The sequence below is a fragment of the Jaculus jaculus genome, chromosome 11, assembly GCF_020740685.1.
Source record: "Jaculus jaculus isolate mJacJac1 chromosome 11, mJacJac1.mat.Y.cur, whole genome shotgun sequence".
Taxonomy (NCBI): domain Eukaryota; kingdom Metazoa; phylum Chordata; class Mammalia; order Rodentia; family Dipodidae; genus Jaculus; species Jaculus jaculus.
Window position 1 is genome coordinate 80,658,822 of NC_059112.1, and position 25,137 is coordinate 80,683,958.

The following is a 25,137-nucleotide window of genomic DNA, read 5'->3' on the forward strand; positions in this document are numbered from 1 at the left end:
GAAAATATGTTCTTTATAAATTTTTTAAGAATTCTGAAAAAAAAAAAAAGCCGGGCGTGGTGGCGCATGCCTTTAATCCCAGCACTCGGGAGGCAGAGGTAGGAGGATTGCCGTGAGTTCAAGGCTACCCTGAGACTACATAGTGAATTCCAGGTCAGCCTGGGCTAGAGTGAGACCCTACCTCGAAAAACCAAAAAAAAAAAATCTGAAGTAGGGCTGGAGAGATGGCTTAGCGGTTAAGTGCTTGCCTGTGAAGCCTAAGGACCCTGGTTCAAGGCTCGATTCCCCAGGACCCACATTAGCCAGATGCACAAGGGGGCGCAAGCGTCCGGAGTTCGTTTGCAGTGGCCGGAGGCCCTGGTGCACCCATTCTCTCTCTCTCCTCTGCCTCTTTCTCGCTCTGTCTGTTGCTCTCAAATAAGTAAATAAACAAAATTTAAAAAAAAAAAATAATTCTGAAGTAAAAAATATATATATAAAGCTTCCTTTCATATTCAAACAGTCCACTACTGTTAAGTTCCATTTTGTATTCATGTAATCAATCATTAGTCTCTTTTTTTCCTTTTTTTTTTTTTTTGGCTTATTTACATATGTATGCAGAACAGTTTTTCTTTTCACCTTTTTTTTCTGGTTTATTGAGGTAGGGTCTCACTCTAGTCCAAGCTGACCTAGAATTCACTATGTAGTCTCAGGGTGGCTTTGAATTGACGGTGATCCTCCTACCTCTGCCTCCTGAGTGCTGGGATTAAAGGCGTGCGCCACATGCCTAGCTCAACTTTTTTTTAAGAGAGAGAGAGAATGGGCACACCAGGACCTTCAGCCTGCTATGAACAAATTCCAGATGTGTGTGCATGTGTGACATTGCATGCTTGCATCACTGTGTGTCTGACTACATGGAACCTGGAGATTTGAGCGTGAGTTCTTAGGCTTTGCAGGCAAGCACCTTAACTGCTAATGAAGGAACCCCAAGATGGGGACCCCACGCTCTGCCCGGATATGGCGACACCCCAAATCACTCACAAGAAGCGGTCTTGATGCATACTGCAAGAGGATTTTATTCCAAGTGCACTGGGGCCCATAGTCATACACCGCACAGGGGTAGAGGACTGCAGAGCCCTGAATGCAGGAATGGGACAGTTTTTATAGGGTTTCTAACAAAGCCTGTGCATTAATTAGACCAATCATTTTTTTAACATCAGGAGCCCACGGGGTTTGAGCCAGTCAGTTTGTGCCACTCCATAGTTTCTAAGCCAATTAGTTTAATTTGTTCAAGCCCCTCGTGGACCAATCAGTCTCCTATGACCTTGGTGGTCTGAGGCAGGCTGCTACGGCTTATGGTGCGGGCTACTAAGGCTTACGGTGTGGGCTATTAAGGCTTATGGTGCAGGCTATTTACAGAAACCAAATAAGTGGTTCACTTCATTACTCATTTCCCATCCTTGAGGGCTATCTCATGCCCTTTTTACCTAGTTTTATATTAGGAGCGGGCTCTGATATAATGAGAAGAGGGATTCTTTACTTGCTTCCAACAGAGAGTAAAGCCTGGAGTTTGAGGTATGCAGGGGCCCACTTAAGCTCCCTTTGGAGCATGATAGTATTTCTGGGCTTCTGAATTCTTGGGCCTTTCACTAAGCCATCTCTACATCCCCAGAATAGATACTAATAGTAGCATTTGGGGGCCAGTTTGAACAGTTGCACAGTTCCTGGCTAAGTAGACCTTCCGAACGAGTAGAACATGAAATCTAGATATAGGCTGGTGGAGGTGCTCATGAGCTAGAATCAGTTAGGCAGCAAATGGAAGCCCATCAGGGAAGTGAAAAGTACAGGTGTTCCAGAGGGCACAGCACAATGACAGAAAGAACTGGTCATGCGCAAGAATATAGTCACAAGTGACATGATAAGCTGGGATGGGCATCAATGAAAATAAGTAGTCAACATTAGTAGGGACAGATGATGGTGACCTAGGTGATATGGGTGTACATTATCTAGGCAAGAATAAAGAATATAGAAACTCTGAAACTGGAACACAAGATATAAAGACGTCATTTGTAAATTGGGTGAGGACAAACTTGTTCCTTGAGTGGGATTATAAGATTAGAAAGGAACTGCCAGCAAGAATGACTTAATTTGACATCAGTTGAGTTTTCTGAATTTTTCACATAAATGAAGAAAACAAGGATCCTGCTTTTTAAGGCATATATAGTCTAGATAAGGAGCAAATACATGCTATAGTATGTTAGATGGTATAGATACTATCAATAGAATAGTAGGAAAGGAGAGTGAGTGGGCTTAAGGCTTTTAAACGGGTTAGGTTGCAGCTGAGGGAAAGAGTGAAACAAAAAGGAAGACTGGAAAGAGGGCTTAGTGGTTAAGGCACTTGGCTACAAAGCCAAAGGACCCAGATTTGATTTCCCCAGTATCCATATAAGCCATATGCACAAGGGGTCGCATGCATCTGGAGTTTGTTTTCAGTGGCTAGAGGTCCCAGTGTGCCTATTCTCCCCCTTCCCACCACCACCAAAAGTAAATAAGACTTTTTTTTTTTTTTTTTTTGGTGGTGGTGGTGGTATTGTTTTTCAAGGTTGGGTCTCTTTCTTTCTAGCTCAGGCTGACCTGGAATTCACTGTGTAGTCCCAGGGTGGCCTCAAACTCATAGTGGCCCTCCTATCTCTGCCTCCCAAGTTCTGGGATTAAAGGCATGCACCACAGTGCCCCACCTATAAAAATTTTTTTTTTAATTTTTATTAACATTTTCCATGATTATAAAATATATCCCATGGTAATTCCCTCCCTCCCCACCCCCACACTTTCCCATTTGAAATTCCATTCTCCATCATATTACCTCCCCATTACAATCATTGTAATTACATATATACAATATCAACCTATTAAGTATCCTCCTCCCTTCCTTTCTCTACCCTTTATGTCTCCTTTTTAACTTACTGGCCTCTGCTACTAAGTATTTTCATTCTCACGCAGAAGCCCAGTCATCTGTAGCTAGAATCCACATATGAGAGAGAACAAATTTTTTATATATATGACTTCTAAATGGAAGAATAATTTATTTAGAGAGAAATTACTGACACCAGCAATACGTAGTCTTTTCCCTACTACACAAAAATTAGCTTGATCTTGAGAGGATGCCAAAATTTTGTCATCTTAGTACATAAAATTATTCATTACATGATTGAGGACTTTTTTTTAAATTTTTTTTGTTGTTCATTTTTTTTTTAATTTTTTTTTAATTTTTATTTATTTATTTGAGAGCGACAGACACAGAGAGAAAGACAGATAGAGGGGGAGAGAGAGAGAATGGGCGCGCCAGGGCTTCCAGCCTCTGCAAACAAACTCCAGATGTGTGCGCCCCCCTGTGCATCTGGCTAACGTGGGACCTGGGGAACCGAGCCTCGAACCAGGGTCCTTCGGCTTCACAGGCAAGTGCTTAACTGCTAAGCCATCTCTCCAGCCCTGTTGTTCATTTTTATTTATTTATTTGAGAGTGACAGAGAGAGAAAGAGGCAGATAGAGAGCGAGAGTGAGTGAGAATGGGCACGCCAGGGCTTCCAGCCACTGCAACCGAACTCCAGACGCGTGCGCCCCCTTTGTGCATCTGGCTAACGTGGGTCCTGGAGAATCAAGCCTCGAACCGGGGTCCTTAGGCTTCATAGGCAAGCGCTTAACCGCTAAGCCATCTCTACAGCCCTTTTTTTTTTTTTGGAGGACATTTTTATTATAGTTTTTTTTTGCATCTCCCTATTTATGTGTTTTTTTTTTAATTTTTATTAACATTTTCCATGATTATAAAATATATCCCATGGTATTTATTATAGTTTTTATATATAGTTTTATATTATGGTTTTCTAAGTAGTAATGAACATATAGAAAAAGAATAACATCGAGATCTATTAACTCATGAGCACCATTTTTTTAACCTACTGACAGTTCACTTCTACTCTTGCAGTAGAAATACTTAACATTAAATGAGGTTGAGTCTTCAGTTTCTCTTAATAAACCTACAGAGATGCTTGAAATCTTAACCAGCTTCTTTTGTATTTAAATTACTTAAAAGTCAAAATTTTATTATTAGTGAACTTTGGTAATTATTACATAATCTCTTTGTCTCCAAGGCTTTTTCACTTAGTGGTGTTGACTTTCACAGGCCTATTAATTGTAATTTCTCTTGTGAGTTGCCAATTTATGCCTTTATCTTACTCAGTTCTTCATATTTTTGATTTTTTAGTCTGTGTCTATATAATTTATGGAACTCATAATGTCAGATCTTTTTCCCGCCCCATCCCCAAGGCTTTTAAAGAAACAGTTTTTCCATCGGGCACTAAAAGTAATGAAAATGAAGTATGATAAAGATATAAAGAAAGAAAAAGATAAAGGAAAATCTGAGAGCGGGAAAGAAGAAGATAAAAAGAGCAAGAAAGAAAGTATAAAGGAAGAAAAGACAAAAAAAGAAAAAGAGAAAAAAAAAGATGGTGAAAAGGAAGAATCCAAAAAGGTACATGCAACTAAAATTAATTTTAAACTATGTATGTATAATTGTTTTTACTGATATATTATCATACTTTTTTAAAGAATTTTTTATTTTTATTTGTTTGTTAGAGAGAGAATGGGCATGCCAGGGCCTCTAGCCACTGCAGGTGAGCTCCAGACACATGCACCACCTTGTGCATCTCGCTTACGTGGGACTTGGAGAATTGAACCTGGGTCCTTAGACTTTGCAGGCATGCTCCTTAACCACTAACCCATCTCTCCAGCACCATAAAGTCTCTTAAAGAAGATGCTTTAAAACTTGAAATGCCCATATGAGGAATATAAATACTGAGGTTGAGGATTTTGTGTTGCATATAGTGACATTTTCTTACTGTTTGTTTTTGTATTGTGCTATTTCTCCTATTCACTTTGTGTTTTCATAGGAGGAAACTCCAGGAACTCCCAAAAAGAAGGAAACCAAGAAAAAATTTAAGCTTGAGCCACATGATGATCAAGTTTTTCTGGATGGAAATGAGGTGAATTAGATTATTAACCTAATAGTGATTAGAAATCAGTTGTTTTTTGTTGTTGTTTGTTATTTTTTAATCTTAGAAACAGCTGGGCATGGTGGCACATGCCTTTAATCCCAGCACTTAAGAGGCAGAGGTAGGAGGATCACTGTGAGTTCAAGGCCACCCTGAGGTTACATAGTGAATTCCAGGCCAGCCTAGGCTAGAGCAAGACCCTACCTCGAGAAAACAAAAAGAAAAGAAAACAAATGTTGGGCTAGAGAGATGGCTTAGCAGTTAAGGCATGTACTTGGAAGCCTAAGGGACCCAGGTTTGATTCCCCAGTACCACATAAGCCACATGCACCAGGTATATTGATAATTGTCTTACAATCCTCTTCTAACTGTTTGGCTGATAGAGGAACCACCACCCTATACAAAGAATCATTGCCATTTATCTTGCTTAGAAAGCAGTTCTCAATATGGTAAGAGGCTGGGGACCACCTTAGAAAAACTAAAATGATTAAACTTTACTTACCAAGAAATGTGACTTTAGAGCTTTTAAGCAGTAAGGTTTCTTGATTCTTTTAGGTTTATGTTTGGATCTATGACCCAGTTCACATTAAAACATTTGTCATGGGATTAATTCTGGGTAAGTAGCAGGATGTGGGTAAGTACAATCTAAAATTAGAAGACAAAAATGCAGGATTACAAAGGAAAATCTGTTTAAACACAGAACTGCTTAAAGAGTGTATTAGTTACTTGTCTCATTGTGATAAAGCACCTGACAGAAGCATCTTAAGGAAGAATTTATTGTGGCTCACAGTTTGAATGAAGGATGCTAACACTAAGTACAAACTGAAGCAGCAAGGATTGGGAAGATTGCAAAGGTGTAATTTACAATGAAGGTCTTAAAAGAAAAAGAAACTACCAACAGTCAGTGGGTATATCTGGCTTTTAGTGTTTTGTTGTTGTTGTTTTTTATTGGCAACTTCCATAATTATAAAAAATAAACCATGGTAATTCCCTCCCCCCACACTTTCCCTTTGTAACTCCACTCTCCATCATATCCCCTCCCCCTCTCAATCAGTCTCTCTCTTATTTTGATGTCGTTATCTTTTCCTCCTATTGCAATGGTCTTGTGTAGGTAGTGTCAGGCACTTGCAAGGTCATGCATATTCAGGCCATTTTGTGTCTGGAAGAGCACAATGTAAGGAGTCCTACCCTTCCTTTGGCTCTTACATTCTTTCCACCACCTCTTCTGCAATGGACCCTGAGCCATGGAAAGTGTGATAAGAGATGTTTCCCCAGCTATAGCACTCCTAGGCATATATCCGAAGGAATCATCTCATTTCCTTAGAAGTACGTGCTCAACCATGTTTATTGCTGCTCAATTTATAATAGCTGGGAAATGGAACCAGCCTAGATGTCCCTCAACTGATGAGTGGATAATGAAGATGTGGCACATTTATACAATGGAGTTCTACTCAGCGGTAAAGAAAAATGAAGTTATGAAATTTTCAGAAAAATGGATGGACCTGGAAAGGATTATACTTAGTGAGGTAACCCAGGCCCAGAAAGCCAAGCGCCACATGTTCTCTCTCATATGTGGATCCTAGCTACAGATGACTGGGCTTCTGCGTGAGAATGAAAATACTTAGTAGCAGAGGCCAGTAAGTTAAAAAGGAGACATAAAGGGAAGAGAAAGGAAGGGAGGAGGGTACTTAATAGGTTGATATTGTATATATGTAAGTACAATGATTGTGATGGAGAGGTAATATGATGGAGAATGGAATTTCAAAGGGGAAAGTGTGGGGGCGGGAGGGAATTAACATGGGATTTTTTTTATAATCATGGAAAATGCTAATAAAAATTTTTAAAAAATTAAAAAAAAAAGATGTTTCAGTGCTAAGCATTCTCTCAGCACTATGATTGATGCCTTTTGAGTCATCCCAAGGTCACTACCATCTGTAAAGAGAAGCTTTTCCAACCAAAAGTGAGAGTAGCATTAACATACAATTATGAACATTAAGAGAAGTGCTTACCAGGCAGTTTGGTAAGCATAATATATGCATTTAGCCAGACACCAGCAGATGTTATATCCATAGGGCTCATGACTTCCCCCATAGTAGGTTTTCACTATCAGGCATGTATTCCCTCCTGTGGAGCAGGCCTCTAGTCTAATTAGAGAGTGGTTGGTTTCCCCCGTAACATACATGCCACCATTGCACCTGAAAATTTAAGACTTGCAGTATGCACTGTTGTTTATCTTCCGTGGTGACTTCTCTCTCCCACGGAGCTACATGCAGTATAGTTTTTTCTAGCTTTCTGTCAGCTGTTCTACGTGGGGGAGGTTTTCAGTTCAGTTCCCGCAGGAATTCTCAGTGACCTTGCAGCCCAACCATGTATAGTCTTCAGCAGTAGGGTCTTACCACCTATTCCTAGTGGGAAACCAAGAGCCTTGGCAATGGTCTGTAATGTTTTTGGGTCAGCAGGAACCTCACTGGCCAGCAGCTCACTGGAAGGTATCCCATCCCTGACACTGAAAATTTTCTAGTAATAATCTGTGGCTTCTGGGTATGCTGTTGTCCAGAAAAGTACATTTCCATGGGACTTATTCATACCCTCTTAGATTTTTCCTTTATTCAATCTCTTCCCCTGACCTCATTTAGGTCGTTCCACCCCCAATAATCTGTTCTACTTACATATATAAAATACCCTGTTTTTAGTTTTATAGCAGGCATTTGGATAATCTTTCAAATTTTAAGCACATATGCACTGACCCAGTGGTTATACTTCTAGGAACGTATCCTGTATGCCCATTTTGCACATAAGACTGCACAAAGTATTTGCATTACATACTACATATTTTCACCCAAATTGCTCAGACTATTTAAAGAGGACAATCAGCAAATACCTTTCAAATTGTCAATGCCTGCATCTGTGGCCTACTTGTTCCAGTTAAAGGAATTTATTATGTTTTTCATTGTTTGTATCTGTGCTGTGCTAAGGATGAAGCCCCAGCTCTATGCTATTCAAACACTTAACTACTAAGATACCTTCCCCAGCCCATAATTCATTCTGTTAGGTAATCACAGTTGTACAAATACACAAGGCTATTTGCACTCATAGTGCTTGTTACAAGTTAAAACTAAAAACAGGGCTGGAGAGATGGCTTAGCGGTTAAGCGCTCACCTGTGAAACCTAAGGACCCCGGTTCAAGGCTCGATTTCCCAGGACCCACATTAGCCAGATGCACAAGCGGGTGCATGTGTCTGGAGTTCGTTTGCAGTGGCTGGAAGCCCTGGCGCGCCCATTCTCTCTCTCTCTCTTCCACTCTCTCTCCCCCTCTCTTGCTCTCACACTCAAATAAATAAAGATTAAAAAAAAAAAAAGCTGAAACAGCTCAAGGGGCTGCAGCGATGGCTTAGTGGTTAAGTGCTTGCCTGTGAAGCCTAAGGACCCTGGTTCGAGGCTTGATGCCCCAGGACCCACGTGAGCCAGATGCACGAGGGGGCATACGCGTCTGGAATTCGTTTGCAGTGGCTGGAGGCCCTGGTGTGCCCATTTATTCATTCTCTCTCTGCCTCTTTCTCTCTCTGTTGCTCTCAAAATATTTTTAAAAAAGACAGCTCAAGTTCCTCAATAGGAGAAGGGAAAATCAAATCCATTGTAATAGAATGTCATGCAGCTTTTAAAGCATTAGGATACACTCATAGAAGATAGCTAAGACACTGAATGGATTGCAGAAGAGTGAGAATTATATTCATTTTGCACATATTTGCATATTCAAAAATCAATGTCGTGATTTTAATTGTCAGTCTCTGAGAATACAAATAAGCTTAATAAAGTGTTTACTCTGAAAAATGGAACAAAATATAAAGGCCTGCATAGCTACACATATACCCATGACTAAAGGATGGTCATAATCTTCAGTATACATTTTGATTCTTTTTTTCTTTCCTTTTTATTTTGTTTATTTATTGGTTTTTCTGAGGTGTAGGGTCTCACTCTAGCTGGAACTCAGTGATCCTACCTCTGCCTTCCCAAGTGCTGGGGTTAAAGGCTTGCACCCCCCCCCCATGCCTGGCTCTTGATTCATTTTTTATTTGGGTTTTGAAGTCATATATGTATTTCTCTTAAGTTTAGGGCAAGGGTGAGTAGGAAAATCTTAACAAATCACAAAAACAGTAGTTAAAATAACCTTGATCAATATATCACAGAATCTTATTCATAATAACTCATATGCTAAGAATTAAAACTTAGTTAAACCTGGATTGATTAGTTACAACATACTGGTCACATTTTTGTTGCTTTGGGGTTTTTGTTTGTCTTTTCAAGGTAGATCTCACACTAGCCTGGAACTCACTCTAGTCCCAGCGTGGTATCAAACTCACAGTGATTCTTCTACCTCTGTTTCCTTGAGTGCTAGGATTAAAGATATGAGCCACCACATCCAGCAGCATTGTTGGGTGGGGGGGTGTTTTTGGTTTTTTGAGTTAGGGTCTCACTCTAGGTCAGGCTGACTGACCTGGAATTCAGTACATAGTCTCAGGGTGGCCTTGAACTCATGGTGATCCTCCTGGCTCTGCCTCCCACATGCTGGGATTAACACGCTCAGCTCAGAATTGTGCTTTCTTTTTAAGCAGCATGTCAGAGATTTTGCCCAGAACCAAACCCTCCAGGGTGTATGTGAGGATGGGGATTTTTGTTTCTTTAAGCTCCCCTACTCAGTAGATCCTAGGTTTCAGAAAAATCAGCAGAGCTTGATGATGACAGCAGTTGATAAAAGTTGAGTAACATGAAATTACACATAATTGATCATTATGCCAATAGCAGTTTTTTGCTTCAAATATTTGTTTCTCATATTTTCTTCCTAAGGATATGTTTACTGTTGCTCTAACCAAGCCATTTAAATTTTATTCTAAATTATCTGTGAAACTTTGTCATTTCTTGTTCCAGTGATTGCAGTCATAGCAGCCACCCTCTTTCCTCTCTGGCCAGCGGAAATGCGAGTAGGTGTTTATTACCTCAGTGTGGGTGCAGGCTGTTTTGTAGCCAGCATCCTTCTGCTTGCTGTGGGTAAGTCTTACTAGTATATTGAGCTGGAAACATGGGGTTGGCCAGTTGGGCTGTGTCTGACCCAAAATAAAAGGATTTTTTATTCATTAAGATTGTATTTGATTAACAAATCATAATTGTGCACATTTTGGGGTAAACCTGAGTTTTATATACACACGGATGCATATGCACAGTGGAATGGTTAAATGAAGTTGGTTAACATATTCATAGTCTTATATGGCGATCATGTTTTTCTGACGAGATATATGAAATTTACTTTCTGAGTTTGAAATGTATAATTCATTATTATATTTTTAATATTTTAATTTATTTATTTGGAAGCAGAGAGAGAAAATGGGTGCATCAGGGCCTCCAGCCACTGCAAATGAACTCCAAGTGCATGTACCACTTTGTGCCTTTGGCTTTATGTGGGTACTGGGGAATTGAACCCCAGTCATTAGGCTCGTAGGCAAGTACCTTAACTGCTTAACTCCAGATGGCCTGGGTTTGATTCCCCAGTATCCATGAAACACCAAATACACAGAGTAGCATGTGCATCTGGAGTTGGTTTGTAGTGGCAAGAGGACCTGGCACATCTATATACACTCTTTCTTTCTCTCTCTCTCCCTCTCTCTGCCTTTTTCTCCCTCTCTGCCTTTTTCTCCCTCTCTCAAATAAACAGAATATTTTTTAAAAAGAAGTTAAATATCTTAAACCAAATAGAAAAACAATTGAATGTTTTTATATTCAGGATCATTGGGAACTTTTATAACTAAAAAGTAATATAAAGATAACTTTGGAAGGCAAACATAGGATCGCTGTGAGTTGGAGGCCACTCAGAGACTCCATAGTGAATTCCAGGTCAGCCTGGGCTACTGTGAGATCTTGCCTCACAAAATCAAAAAAAAAAAAAAAAAGATAACTTTTTAAAAGACTAGTGGATTGGGATCATGTAAGAAAGATAACCCTTTTCACGTTAAATAAGATCAAAACCAACAAATTGACAGGATAGGCAAAAGATTAAAATAGAACCTGAATATTAAAGATAGCATGAAACAGGCCAGGTGTGGTGGTGCACTCCTTTAATTCCAGCACTTGGGAGACAGAAGCAGGAGGATCAGTGTGAGTTCGAGGTGAGCCTGAGACTACATAGTGAATTCCAGGTCAGCCTGAGCTAGAGTGAGACCCTACCTCGAAAAACCAAAACAAAAAAAGCACAAAACATTGAACACTTTCATTCTTTAAAAAATGTTTTTTAGCCAGGCATGGTGGCACACATCTTTAATTCCAGCACTTGGAAGGCAGAGGTAGGATTGCTATGAGTTCAAGGCCACCCTGAGATTCCAGGTCAGCCTGAGCTAGAGTGAGACCCTACCTCGTAAAAAAAAGGGAGGGGGGAGGGACTTAACAAATTAGTGATTACACTCGGGAGGCAGAAGTAGGAGGATGGCCATGAATTTAAAGCCACCCTGAGACTACATAGTGAATTCCAGAGTTAGAGTGAGACCCTACCTCAAAAAAAAAACAAACAAACAAAAGTAGTGATGAGATGTTTTTGACCTATTTAGGAAGTTTTTTAATGTTCATATTCAGACACCAGAAAATTTGACTAGAAGGAAATGCACTCATATGTGAATAGTGGTGACAGTTACTTTTTCTACTTGTATACATTTTTCCACACACACCATGTTACTTCAGGGAAAAATACAATAAATATTACTGTGTTGAAAATTTTTGCCATTGAAGGTTGCCCCATGCAGGCTGGGCATCTCTCATTTTTTCCCCCTGGGCAAGGTCCATGAATTTTCCGTTCATTTTAAGCCGTTAATAGAGCTTATGTTAGTACGTGGTTTGAAATTCTGATTATTTTCTCCAAATGACAAATCAACTTTTCCATAAAGACCCTAAGACTACTTTCCAGAAGCAAAAAAAATAAAAAAATAAAAAACCATTCACATTGACGCAGTACCTGATGCTAAAGTACCAAGAATATCTGAGCTAGGTACATGTAGTTCTCTGTGATGTATAATGAACTTCTGTTTTTATAAGGCATTGCTCCTACAACCCTAAGAAGTTTCTTTATTCTTCCTTCACTGTGGCCTTTGAGGTTGCACCCACCATCCATGGACCCAGAAGCTCATTCACTATCTTCCAGTCTATCATAGTTCCAGTCTATCCCTGTTTCTCTGCTCTCTTAAGTTATCTCTTCTTCCTATCACTCATTTTTTCCTTCTAGGTTAAATCACCTTGAGATAACATGAGCACAGTTGTAGGCCAAGAAATGTTATCTAGACCTATTAAATAATTAGTCTTAAATCAGGGAGAAAATCCGTGCACTGTGGTCTGACATTGGGTATAAGAGAATTGATACCTACTGACTCTCATACCAATAACATCTACAAGTACCTCAAAAAGTTTCATCCAAGTCTGAGCTCTACTAAAAAGAATTATTTTATGTATTTCTTAATTAAGTCCAATAGTTACCATATTTATGGTTATTAGATTGTTTCTCTTTAAAATATATTAAGTTTTTAAAATAATTTTTGAAAGTTGCTATGGATTTAAATGTGCATTGTAAATCTTGAAAATTAAAGTAAGAAACAAACCCAACACTTCATGTTGATTCTGTTAGAAAATGCAACTCCATTAATCCCAGCACTTGAAAGGCAGAGATAGGAAGATCACAGTGAGTTCGGTGAGACTACATAGTGAATTCCAGGTCAGCCTGAGCTAGAGCAAGACCCTACCTCGAAAAAACAAACAAACCAAAAAAACAATGAAAAGAAAAGAAAATGCAGCTCTAAAATTCCAAATAGTTTTGATCTGTAGCTCATTTGCAAATCCTATGGTGTAAATCATTCAAAACTGTATATGACGTTAGTTTAAATATGCATGAATATATCCACTTAAAATGAGCCTGTGGAATTTTCTAAACTGTATCACTTCTGGTGTAGGAATGGTATGACAGTGCATATCACAGGTTTCCTATGGTCCTTCCTGTTTTGCTCCTGGTTATCTAATGTCACATGAAGAAAATCTGCATTACGTTAGAATTTTGTTATGCCCAATTTTCATGTGGTTAAAAAAATGCTCTCTTCTCTCACTCTCTTACTCTCTCTCAAATGGAGAGATGGCTCAGTGTTTAAGGCACTTGCCTGCAAAGCCTAGGGACCCAAGTTCAGTTCCCCAATACCCACATAAAGCCAGATGCACAAGGTGGTGCATGTGTCTGGAGTTTGTTTGCAGCAGCTGGAGGCCCTGGCATGCCCATATTTGTTCTCCCTCTCTCTCTCTCTCTCTCTCTCCCCCCGCCGCCCCCATTTCCATTCTTTCTGTCAAATAGATAAATTCAAAAAAATTAGAGCTGGAGAGATTACTCAGTGGTTAAAGTGCTTGCCTACAAAGCCTAATGACCCGGGTTTGAGTCCCCAGTACCCACATAAAGCCAGATGCACAAAGTGGCACATGCATGTGAAGTTCATTTGCAGAGGCTGGAGACCCTGGCACACCCTTGGTCTGTATCTCTTGTCTGTCTCTGCTTTCAAATAAATGGTTGAACAAAGTATTTTTTAAATAAAACACATTAAAATTTTATTGCTTGAAGAATACAGCATATGAAATCACAAGAATGTCAAAGTGAAGTCACTAGGCTTTAAACATACAATACAATATCAAATGCAGTAAAAAAATTAACTTGAACTCTGCATCAGGAAAAAAAAATGCTATGGAACGTTATCTAAGTTGTTTGAGAAAAAGATACACTAAAAATAGAAAGTATAATGATGTTACAGTACAAATTAGAAAAACTAAAGCTTATTACTTCTCTAGACTAGACTACCTTCGGTACTTAACCGTCACAAAAAAAAACTGTCTTGTCCAAACACTTCATGAATGTGACATCCATGAAACACCTTGAAATAACTTGCAACTTAAGTTAAACATTCAGCACAATTACTAACCTTTTCATTATGTAGGGGGAATATTTTTTAATAAATGTATAACATTTCCCTGTTTTAAAAACTGTAATGGCTGGAGAGATGGCTTAGCAGTTAAGGCACTTGCCTGCAAAGCCAAAGGACCCATGTTCAATCCCTCAGGACCCATGTAAGCCAGATGCATAAGGTGGCACATGCATCTGGAGTTCGTTTCCAGTGGCTGGAGGCCCTGACGCACCCATTCTCTCTCCCCCTCTCTCCCTCCCCCCCCCTTTCTTTCTCTCAAATAAATAAAAATAAAATATTGTTTTAAAACTGTAAAACATGCCGGGCGTGGTGGCGCACACCTTTAATCCCAGCACTCGGGAGGCAGTGGTAGGAGGATGGCCGTGAGTTCAAAGCCACCCTGAGACTACATAGTGAATTCCAGGTCAGCCTGAGCTAGAGTGAAAACCTACATCAAAAAAAAAAAGAAAGAAAGAAAGAAAGAAAGAAAGAAAGAAATCTAATCTGTCAGTAGAACTCTTTCATAACCTTTTCTGTTTTTGTCACAAAAGATTCTAATTTACAATATTCTCTCATTAGATTTATATTCCCTTGAAAATAAAAACAGGATTTTATGAGTAGATAATTTATTTATAAATACTACTTTATAAATCAAGACAGCCAAAATCATAACTTTTCTTTTCCAAAGCAAAATAATGGGAGAAGCATAAATGAGCTTTTTAAAGATTGCTTCGAAAAAAATAGCATATAAGGAAAACAGAACAAAAACCTGCCATAGTTACTGAGTTTGTAACAATTGGTTACATTGTTGGTCATTCCAAGTTTTTAAAAAAGGAAAAATCACTAAGCTATACATAATTGGTGAATTGATTTAAAAAACCATATGCAATGTTGAGGTTTGTGATGATTTTACTTCATTATCCCACAGTTTTGCCATAATATAGTCTGAAAGAATAACCCCAGCCCAGCAAGTTTTATGCATGCCTTTAATACCAGCTGCTTGGGTGGCTGAGGCAGGAGGATAGACATTTTGAAGCCACCTTGAGTTACAGAGTAAATCAAAGGCTTACTTGGGTGACTTAGCCCGCCCCTGTCTCAATGTAAAATTGCAAAAGGGTTGAAAGTATAGCACAGTGATAGAGCCTGTGCCTAGCCTGCACTCCAGCACAACACACAGTGATCTCATAAACATTTAAACACTTGCTTTTGTTAACTTTATATTGTGGGGAGGAATGTTTTTATTTTCTTTTGGTATTTTAAAACATGGTCTCTCTCACTGTGTGTAGTCCGGTTCAATTTACTTATCCTCCTCCCTCAGCTTTCTAAGTGTCAGAATTGAAAGCATTCTTCACTATGCCCAGCCTCTTTTGTATTGTTACATAAACAAAAATTACCTAATTTACCTAATTGATAAAAAGAATTAGAAGATAGATGAGAAGACAGAAACTTAGTTATACTTGGGTCCCTTATGTAAAGCTTGTGTCTTTTAGGCAGTGGTAGCATGGCCTTGGATCCAAATACATGTAAGAGCCCACAGAGATGCTTTCATTTTTATTAAAGTCGGGTCATAGTATGTGTGTCCTTATTTGTTTGCTTTGTTTTGCTTTGTTTTACAAGGTAGAGTCTCACTGTAGCCCAGGCTGACCTGTGAAATTCAGTATGTAGTCTCAGAGTGGCCTCAAACTCATGGAGATCCTCCTACCTCTGCCTCCCAAGTGGTGGGATTAAAGGCTTGTGCACTAAACCCGGCCACAGTGTATGTATTTCTATATAATAATATGCCTACGCAGCAGTAAACCATGATGTATGTTAAGCAAAAGTACATTGGGCCTAGAAAGGTCATGGTACAAACTTGCTTTTTTCAAAGGTTCCTTGCTTGGGATGTGTTTCATCCCTTACTCATTTTTTTTCTTTTCTTATACCATGAGCATATGAATACTTAAACACTTGCAGCTGACTGCTATGTTTATTGAAGCATAACATCACAGAAAATATAAGTCTTAAGTGAAACAGCATCTAGGTAAAAAAAAACAAAACAGAATATTTTTGGTTTTCATTTTTAGGCAGCATCTCACTCTAACTTAGGCTGATCTGAAATTCACTCTATACTCCCAGGCTGGCCTTGAATTCACTGTGATCCTTTATACCTCAGCCTCCCAGTGCTGGAATTAAAAGCATGTGCCACCACACCTGGCCCAGAAGTAATTTTTCAAGTGGCAGTACAACAGTGGGCCCTTGAGTTCAGAGTAGGATACCTGCTCTTAGAATGTTGTAGCTGCTAAACAAGACAAACTGTAGATATTTATATTTAAGATACATAAAGCCGGGCATGGTGGCACACACCTTTAATCCCAGCACTTGGGAGGCAGAGGTAGGGGGATTGCGTGAGTTCAAGGCTACCCCAAGACTACTGAGTGAATTCCAAGTCAGCCTGGGCTACAGCAAGATCCTACCTTGAAAAAAAAAGTACATATATAAGCAAACCAGTATTTCCCTAGTTCTTTTCTGTAGCTGAATTATTAACTAGAGAAAATTTCTTCCCACAGCTCGTTGCATTCTGTTCCTCATCATTTGGCTGATAACTGGAGGAAGGCACCACTTCTGGTTCTTGCCAAATCTGACTGCTGACGTGGGCTTCATTGACTCCTTCAGGCCTCTGTATACGCATGAATACAAAGGACCAAAAACAGACTTAAAGAAAGACGAGAAATCAGAAACCAAAAAGCAACAGAAGTCTGACAGTGAGGAAAAATCAGACAGTGAGAAGAAGGAAGATGAAGAAGGGAAAGGAGGACCAGGGCAGCCGGGAACTGAAGGCTCAGGGGGGGAGCGTCATTCAGACACAGATAGTGACAGGAGGGAGGATGACCGATCCCAGCACAGTAGTGGAAACGGGAATGATTTTGAAATGATCACAAAAGAGGAACTGGAGCAGCAAACAGATGATGGAGATTGTGATGAGGAAGAAGACGATGATAAAGATGGAGAAACACTTAAATCTTCACATGAAAAATCATAATTGGACTTATTTTGAGACTGCATAAGTGCAAGAGTTTGGATTTTCTATGTTGGCTCATCATCGTAATGTACATGTGGCATTTGTAGCATTCTTTAAATCCATTTACTGAAGTGTATTTGACACCCAGCCAGTTATAGTCAGCCCTTTGTTTTCTAGAATATTGGTACTATTATTAGTACAGTCTAAAGCCATTGCTCAGTTTTACCCATTTGATAATTTTATAGTCAGTAGGACTCATGTCGATAGTTATCACAGATGCACTATCCACAGTGACATTTAGATTAAGGGCATTTTTGATAGTCGTATGGCTTTTTACTGTTAACTAACGAAAATAACTGAAGAAACTACATTTGAGATGATGCGTAGTTACCTAGCCATTTCACAGTTTTCTTTAGAATGAAAGATTTAAACTCATTGTTCTTGACAGTTATGCTTTTGTTTTTCTTTATGAAATTATACCAGGAAATTCCTTTAAGATATTTGAGTTTTCAGGGATCAAGAGCATTGTGTGGAGACAAACCAACTAGTAACAGTGCAACAACATTTTGAATTTAGCTACAAATTCTCCTTTTCCAACTTAGGAAATCCAAGCTGAATTATACATTTGATACAGAGAAAGGTGGTCATCTCCAACGGAGAGTGAATAGCAATGACTGAAGATGATGGCTCTTCCTTCTTCCCCACCTCCTTGTCATAGCAAAGTGTATTCTGTACATAATTTACAAATAAAACATTTTATTTTAATTGTTACTTATTATTTAGACACCTGTCATCACTTAAATATATAAAATGAAGACCATCTAAGGGTATGTTTCAGATAAATGGAAGTTTCATTAACCCACAGAACATCTGTGATCTTTCCACAACAACTTCAGTTTTGTGCCAACATTCCATATATTTGAAGCTGAGTAAAAACTAACCCTTTTTCAGCAGGAGCAGCTTAAAGTAGCTGCTCTTACGCCTTAGTATTCATTTTGATTATTTTAAGTCTTGACGCTTGGAAGTGAGGACTATTATCAGAGCAGTAGGCACTGCTGTGAAAGAGTTTACTGTTCTGAAATGCCACTTAAAGTGCATAGAAGAAAACCGAAACTCACTGGACTTGAATTGCTTGAACCAGCTTTGCCATTTGATTTTATGTCTGATACACCTCATTTACAAATCTTAGAAAACTCATGTTTACTTACAAGCATTCCTTGGAGTCACAGACTGGTAGTGAATATTAATTGATTTTCCTTCGGAATCAGAGCATTTTGCTTTGCAGTTGAATTAAGTGGAGTATGTCAGTCTTTGTTTTTCATCAGACTGTTTCCCATTTGAGTATATTTGATGACTTCTGATTGTGATAAAATACATTTTGTGTATTGACACATCTCACTGGACATGGCTTGATTGCTTGTTTATAGTGTTCCCTGTGAGTGGACAGAAATGTGACTATTTGATGTTAATGCTACACTTACCAAGGCTGCAGTCATTGTAAGAGTTTTCTCTTGGCAAATGTTCATTGATTTCATTGCCTGGGTGCTTTTCTCCCAACTACAGAGCGCTGCTGCGTCATTTCCACAAGGATGAGGATAATTACAGCTTCTTGAGCTCTCAATCATCAGTAACATTAATACCTATTTGGGGTTACGGAAATGGTACCAGAAGTGTTTTACCAAAATAAAATTAATTTTGTTAACCGTTACTATGATGGTACCTAGCACTCAGTATTTATCTCAAAGTTATTTATAGTATGTGTACTGTGTCTAGTCTTGAAACCATGGTGCATGGCATACTGCAGTCAGCTGCTTGTTGATGTGTGGATTCTTACACAATGTAAGTACAAATCTTTATAAATATTTGATGGTCCCTGGGAGGAATGTCATTCTTACTGTGGTTAGAAAGTGAATTGAAGAGCCAGGCATGGTGGAGCACCTTTAATCCCAGAACTCCGGAGGTGGAGGTAGGATCACTATGAGTTCGAGGCCAGCCTGATACTACATAGTGAATGCCAGGTCAGCCTACTTTGAAAAACAAAAAAAAAAAAAAAAAAAAAATTTTAAAGAAATAATCAGCTTTGTTTCCGTTGTATTCTTCAAGGTTGAACACTTTAGACAAATAGAAAAATCAAAACACTTCCTGATATAGTCCTCAGAAGAATAGCTGGCTGTCTTTGTTGGCTAACATTAAATGCTCTGTGTCAGGGCACAGAGAATTGTTTACAATAGCCAATAAAGGATGATTAAAATTAAAAAAAAAAAAAAAGGATTTGCTATGCTGCTGTAAGTAGAAGTGCAAAGCTTTTGAATGATGTAGGATTTATTATGGAGTGTTTCAAGTGGCCTAACTAAGGATTGAATTTACTAGAGGTTTAGTCCTAATGGTGAGAATAGTGCATATATGAATGTTCTTAAAATCAGTGTATTAAATAGGGTGCTTTTCCTTCCCACTGAATTCTCTAAAGTTTCAAATTATAAGGCCTTCTAGGCAATGTTAATTGAATAGTTTGATGAGTCCTATTCAGAAGTAATAAATTTTAATATATTACATTGAAATTATGAAGTTGGTGATGGATTTTGGTGTTTTGTCTCTGGTTTTATATCATGAATATCAACTGACTAGAAAATCATGTCTCATAAATTGAGTTTTCTTTAAGTTCTTAGGGATGGGAAAACATACTGTTGGTTCTCCTTACTGTGGTAGTTATGTTCTATAAGGTCTGTAGAACACTGAATTAAATATATCATTGCTTCTAAAGGGAAGTACAGGGCTAGGTTTCTTCAGGCCTCTGGTTATATCTTCATCAATATGTAATCTTATTTTAAAAAATACTTTTATTGGAACCCCGAGCATGCTGGTGCATGCCTTTAATCCCAGCACTTGGGAGGCAGAGGTAGGAGGATCGCTGTGAGTTCAAGACCACCCTGAGACTACATAGTGAATTCCAGGTCAGCCTGAGCTAGAGTGAGACCCTAGCTCGAAAAAACAATACACACACACATATATACTTTTATTGGGCTGGAGAGAGATAGCTTAGTGGTCAAGTGCTTGCCTGTGAAGCCTAAGGACCCCAGTTGGAGGCTCAATTCCCCAGGACCCACGTAAGCCAGCTGCACAAGGTGGCGCATGCATCTGGAGTTCATTTGCAGTTGCCAGTGGCCGTGGTGCGCCCATTATTTATCTGTCACTCTCAAAAATAAAAAAGTTATTTTAAAAATATTTTTATTTACAAGCAGAGAGAGAATGGGCACACCAGGGCTTCTGCAAAACAAATTCTAGATGCTGCTTTGTGCACCTGTGTTTACATAGATAATGAGGAATTGAGTCGAGGCTTGCAGTATTTACAAGTACCTTAACCGCTGAGCCTTCTCTGCAGCCCCTGTGTGTAATCTTGATGGGCTGCCTTTCTGATTTAAAGACTCATTGACATATATTGTGAATTCATTAACATTGAACTTGAAACCCACAGAACTAACCTGAGTGAAGCTTTTTAGCACAGAGTTTCTCCATAAGGCACATGAGCTGAGCCATCTCACAGTCCATTGGTTGCCATTTTTTTTATTTTATTTTAGAGTAAGGTAGGGTCTCACTCTAGCCCAGGCTGACCTGGGATTCACTATGTAGTCTTCAGGGTGGCCTTGAACTCACAGCGATCCTCCTACCTCTGCCTCCCAAGTGCTGGGATTAAAGACGTGCACCACCACGCCCAGCTTTGTCATTTTATTTTCCTAGGAGAGCAAGAATTGGGCACACCAGGGCCTCTAACCATTGCAAATGAACTCCAGATGCATGCACCACCTTGTGCATCTGGCTTTATGTGGGTACTGGGGAACCAAACCCAACTCAGGCTCTGCAGGCAAGCACCTAAACTGCTGAACCATCTCTCCAGCCCCGGTGGACATTTTAAATAGTAAAATCTGGCTGGAAAAATGGCTTAGCAGTTAAGGCACTTGCCTGCAAAGCCAAAGAACCCAGGTTTGATTCCCCAAGACCCACGTGAGCCAGATGCACCAGGTGGCGCCTGCGCCTGGAGTTCATTTGCAGCGGAAGACCCTGCTGCACCCATTCTGTCTCTCCCAAAATAAAATTTAAATAGTAAAATCACCAACGAAAGCCCTAAAGTGGCTCAGCAGTTAAGGCACTTGCCTGCAGAGTCTAACAACCTGAGTTTAGCTCTCCAGTATCCACATAAAGCCAGATGTATAAAGTGGGGCATCCAACTAAAGTACGTTTTCAGCTGATGGAGCCCTGGCGTTCCCATTCTCCGAACTCTCCTCTCACTCTGCTTGCAAATATTTTTTTAAGCCCTAAAGTGAAAAAGTAGGATTAAGTAGAATAAAAAGAATTATTGCTTCAGTATGTGATGTGGATGGAACAAGAAGGCCTTGTTCAGTATCAGGTGGAAATGTATGCATTGGGCAAGTTAAATTTTTTGCTGCTGAGCACATCATAAAAAAATATGGCAGGGAGCTCTGTGCAGTGTGACTTCTGAACTTCCAGATGTTGGTGGGTTACCCCTCCTCTGCCTACTTGGGGACTCTACCTAGGGGAGAGCCCCCTAACCCTCTATATGGGTGGGCTCTTAACCCCTCCAGCTTCTCACATGGCAGGAGCTCTTTGAACTTTCTTTTCTTGCTTTCTACGGTTTTCCCAGGCCCTCCATGTGGGGTGTCTAGCCACATGGGTGGCTGGCCTTGGCTCTGTCCTTCCCTCAATAAATATAATTTTTTTTTTTTAAGTACTGGGCTGGAAAGATGGCTTAGCGGTTGAGACACATGCCTTTGAAGCCTAAGGACCCCGGTTCGATTCTCCAGGTCCCACGTAAGCCAGGTGCACATGGTGGCACATGCATCTAGAGTTCGTTTGCAATGGCTAGAGGACCTGGCACGTCCATTCTCTTCCTCTCTCTCTCTCTCCCCTCTCTAATAAAAGTAAAATCTTTTTTGAAAAAAACAAAGGTACTGCAGGGAGTTTAGGCACAGTCACAAACATGGAACCCAAGACTAGAATCCACAAATAATGGTTGACTACATTTATAAAGTGACATCTGTTAATTAAGCTCCAGCATTTGAGAGGTCAGTGCCGTAACAGGGATTTGCCAAGTGTGCTGGATTTCTTTTTCCAGGTCTGCACTTTGTGCCCCCTGAGGCTGACCTGATCGGAGTACAGCAGTGGGCATCTGTAACCTGACTTCTGCACAGATGTGGCCCAGGGACTTCCTGGCCAGAAATAGGTAATGGTCAGAATGCCTAACTACTCTTGACTCCCCCTCCTCCTCACAATGGGGCTACCTCAGCAGTCAGAGGTCACCACTTTTCCAAACTTACTTTCTTCACTCTGAGTTGTCCACACTCTTTTTGACCACGGTGTTGTTCTGGTACTACAGTGAGGCTTCCGTATAGCCCTCATGCCCACACTTGGATATAGCATCCTCAAATTATCAGTATAAAAGCCATTCTGGGCTGGAGAGATGGTTCAGTGGTTAAGGCACTTGCCTACACAGCCTAAGGACCCAGGTTCAATTCCCTGCCTACTCTGTAAGCCAGATGCACATGGTGGTACATGCTTCTAGAATTCGTCTGCAATGGCTAGAGGCCCTGATGCACCCATCCTCCCCTCTATCCGCCCCCCATAAATAACTAAATTTAAAAAATTTTTATTTTTTCGAGGTAGGGTCTCTCTTTCATCCAGGCTGGCCTGGAATTAACTATGCAGTCTCAGGGTGGCCTCAAACTCGTGGAGATCCACCTACCTCTGCCTCCTGAGTGCTGCACCACCACACCTGGCTTTAAAATTTTTTTTAATTTTTTAAAACCATTCTTCCGTTGGAACTAAAACCAGTATCTGACAGAAATGATTAAGGAGTTCCTTCTTTGTCAGTAAAGATTAGAAGAGTGCATAAAGTTACAAAGCATATTCTGTTTTGATTGCCAAAATGCTATCCTAGTGGACATATATGCAAATGACCACAAGAAAATTCATTTGCATCTGCCTTCTACAGCAAGCTATTAAAGCAAGGTCTGCAGCACTTGGGCCACTTCAGCCTAACCCAGAAACAGATTCTAATTACATGGCTTTTTCCATCCAGCCATAAACTTTCAACACGAAGAAGTAGATCTTCAGGTTGTAACTTTAGGCTTGCCGAAAAACCCTAGGAGTTCTTTTCTTACCACTACATTAAAAGAGAAGCCAAAGGCTTGAAGATTGCTCAGTGGTAAGAGCACTTGTTGCATAAGTGTGAGGGCCCGAGAACATCTAAGTTCAACATGCCAGCCCTCACGTAGATAGCTGGGCATGGCCATGCATGCCTGTAACCCTAGTCCTGTGGAGAGCAGAGACAGGGGAAGAGACCCCTCAAAGAAACAAGTGAAGGAATGGTGGAGGGAGAGACCCGCATTCTCCTCAGGCCTCCATAGGTGTACACGTGGGGGAGCACATTAGTACATACATGTACTAATGCCACATATGCAACACCACACACACTATGTACACACACTAGCGAAGAAGGGAGAGATGTTTCTTTGGAATCAGATCCTCAAACTGTCCTCAATTGATGTAAATGCCTAGATCATCTTTTTTGTGCCATGGACCCTGTTTCAGAATAAAGTTTTTAATCTTCTTGCTTTCTGTTTTCAGTGTTGGCAATCAAACTCAGGGACTTGTGCATGCTAGGCAAGTGTTCTACGACTGAGCTACACTGCCAACCCCAAAGTAATGACTTTAATGCATAGAATTATATAGAAGTGCCAGCAATCACAATATAGTAAACTGGCACAAGAATATATGTGTGGGCTTGGCCAGGAGTGGTGGCACATGTCTTTAATCCCAGCACTCAGGAGGCAGAGGTAGGAGGATCGCTGTGAGTTCGAGGCTACCTTGAGACTCCATAGTGAATTCCAGGTCAGCCTGGGATAGAGTGAAACCCTACCTAAAAAAATAAAAAAAAAAAAAAATAAATAAATAAATGTATGCACTTAATAGTCTAGGAGGATATAGTTGTCATGACTTGAAGTAGCCAAACTAGGATGCTGAGATCTCTGCAGCATCTGTAAAATGATAGGAAAATATGATTTCTGTCATTGCCAAAGCCCAGTTGCTACTATGACTAATTGTTATCTGAATTTCTAGTGAAGAAACTGCTGTCTCATTTATGTCTAGCAAAAATAATTTCCCCTCCATGTTCATCTATGCTCTAAATTCTGTCCTAAGGCTGAATAGCAGGTTAAGAACTGCTGACATAAGTACTCAGGCCCACCAGTGTTGCGAATGTGCCAATCATGCTTTCTTTAACATAATTTGATCCTTAATAATCATAAGCATTCTACTTAATGCAAATTGGCAACATTATGCATGTCTCGTATGATTTCTTTAGACAAAAAATGAGGATTTTCCTGTAGTGATTTTTTTTAAAGCAGAGTAGGCTTTTTACCAGTGCTAGACTTATTTCTCAGTCCCTCAACAAACACTGGTAGAACAATTCCCAGCCATTGTACAATCCCAGAACTCAAGGAACGAGTTCAGTGAGAAAGACGGTGACTCATACAGTTGCAACAGAGTGCTGTTGAGTGTCTGCCATGCCCGTGCCATCACGTAAACGCATGCTCAGCTCAGACTGCAAGGTCCAGAAAGGCTTACTGTAGCAGTCTCCTGATCTGGAAGGATGTTAGTGTCAGCAGATCAGGAATAGAGTGAGTGCATCAAGACATGCAAAATAAGAAACCAGAGTAAGCTTGGCATGTTCTTAAGATGAAATAGCTCAGGAGCCACTGGAAAAGAGAGGAGCGTAGTGGGTAATTGGGGACAGATCATTGGCTGATCCCTTCCTTCAGAAACACTTCCTCATCTGCACCAGTCCTCATCCCACTCTGGCCATGAGGATGGGTACCATACCCCAAACCATGCCATTCTGATACAGATCTTGAGTTCTAGGGACCACTAGGTCTCCCCACAACTGGAGCCTATCTAGAAAAATCAATGTGATGGTTGGAATTGTAATGGGGAAATTGGGATTCTGGGGTGCTTCCTGAAACCCCAAGCCCTCAGTTCATATCTGCAAACTAACAAAGAATTGGCAATTCCAGATTCAAGAGAATGATTTTTAAAATACCAAATTTTGTTCAGATTTTACAAAGGAGTGTGGAAAG

At 40.0% G+C, this 25,137-nt stretch overlaps 1 protein-coding gene and 1 pseudogene across 1 annotated transcript in view; both read left to right on the forward strand.

Moving 5' to 3' along the window:
* The window catches only part of Sec62 (SEC62 homolog, preprotein translocation factor), a 36,263-nt gene extending 16,984 nt beyond the window's left edge, over positions 1-19,279 (forward strand). The window contains exons 5-9 of the mRNA XM_004652085.2: positions 4,303-4,507; positions 4,926-5,018; positions 5,582-5,642; positions 9,953-10,072; positions 16,539-19,279. Of these exons, the coding sequence (XP_004652142.2) occupies positions 4,303-4,507; positions 4,926-5,018; positions 5,582-5,642; positions 9,953-10,072; positions 16,539-17,011 (952 nt within the window). The 3' untranslated portion in view covers positions 17,012-19,279. The remainder of the gene's footprint in view (positions 1-4,302; positions 4,508-4,925; positions 5,019-5,581; positions 5,643-9,952; positions 10,073-16,538) is intronic.
* Positions 18,649-25,137, forward strand: part of LOC101617092 — a 48,897-nt pseudogene continuing 42,408 nt past the window's right edge.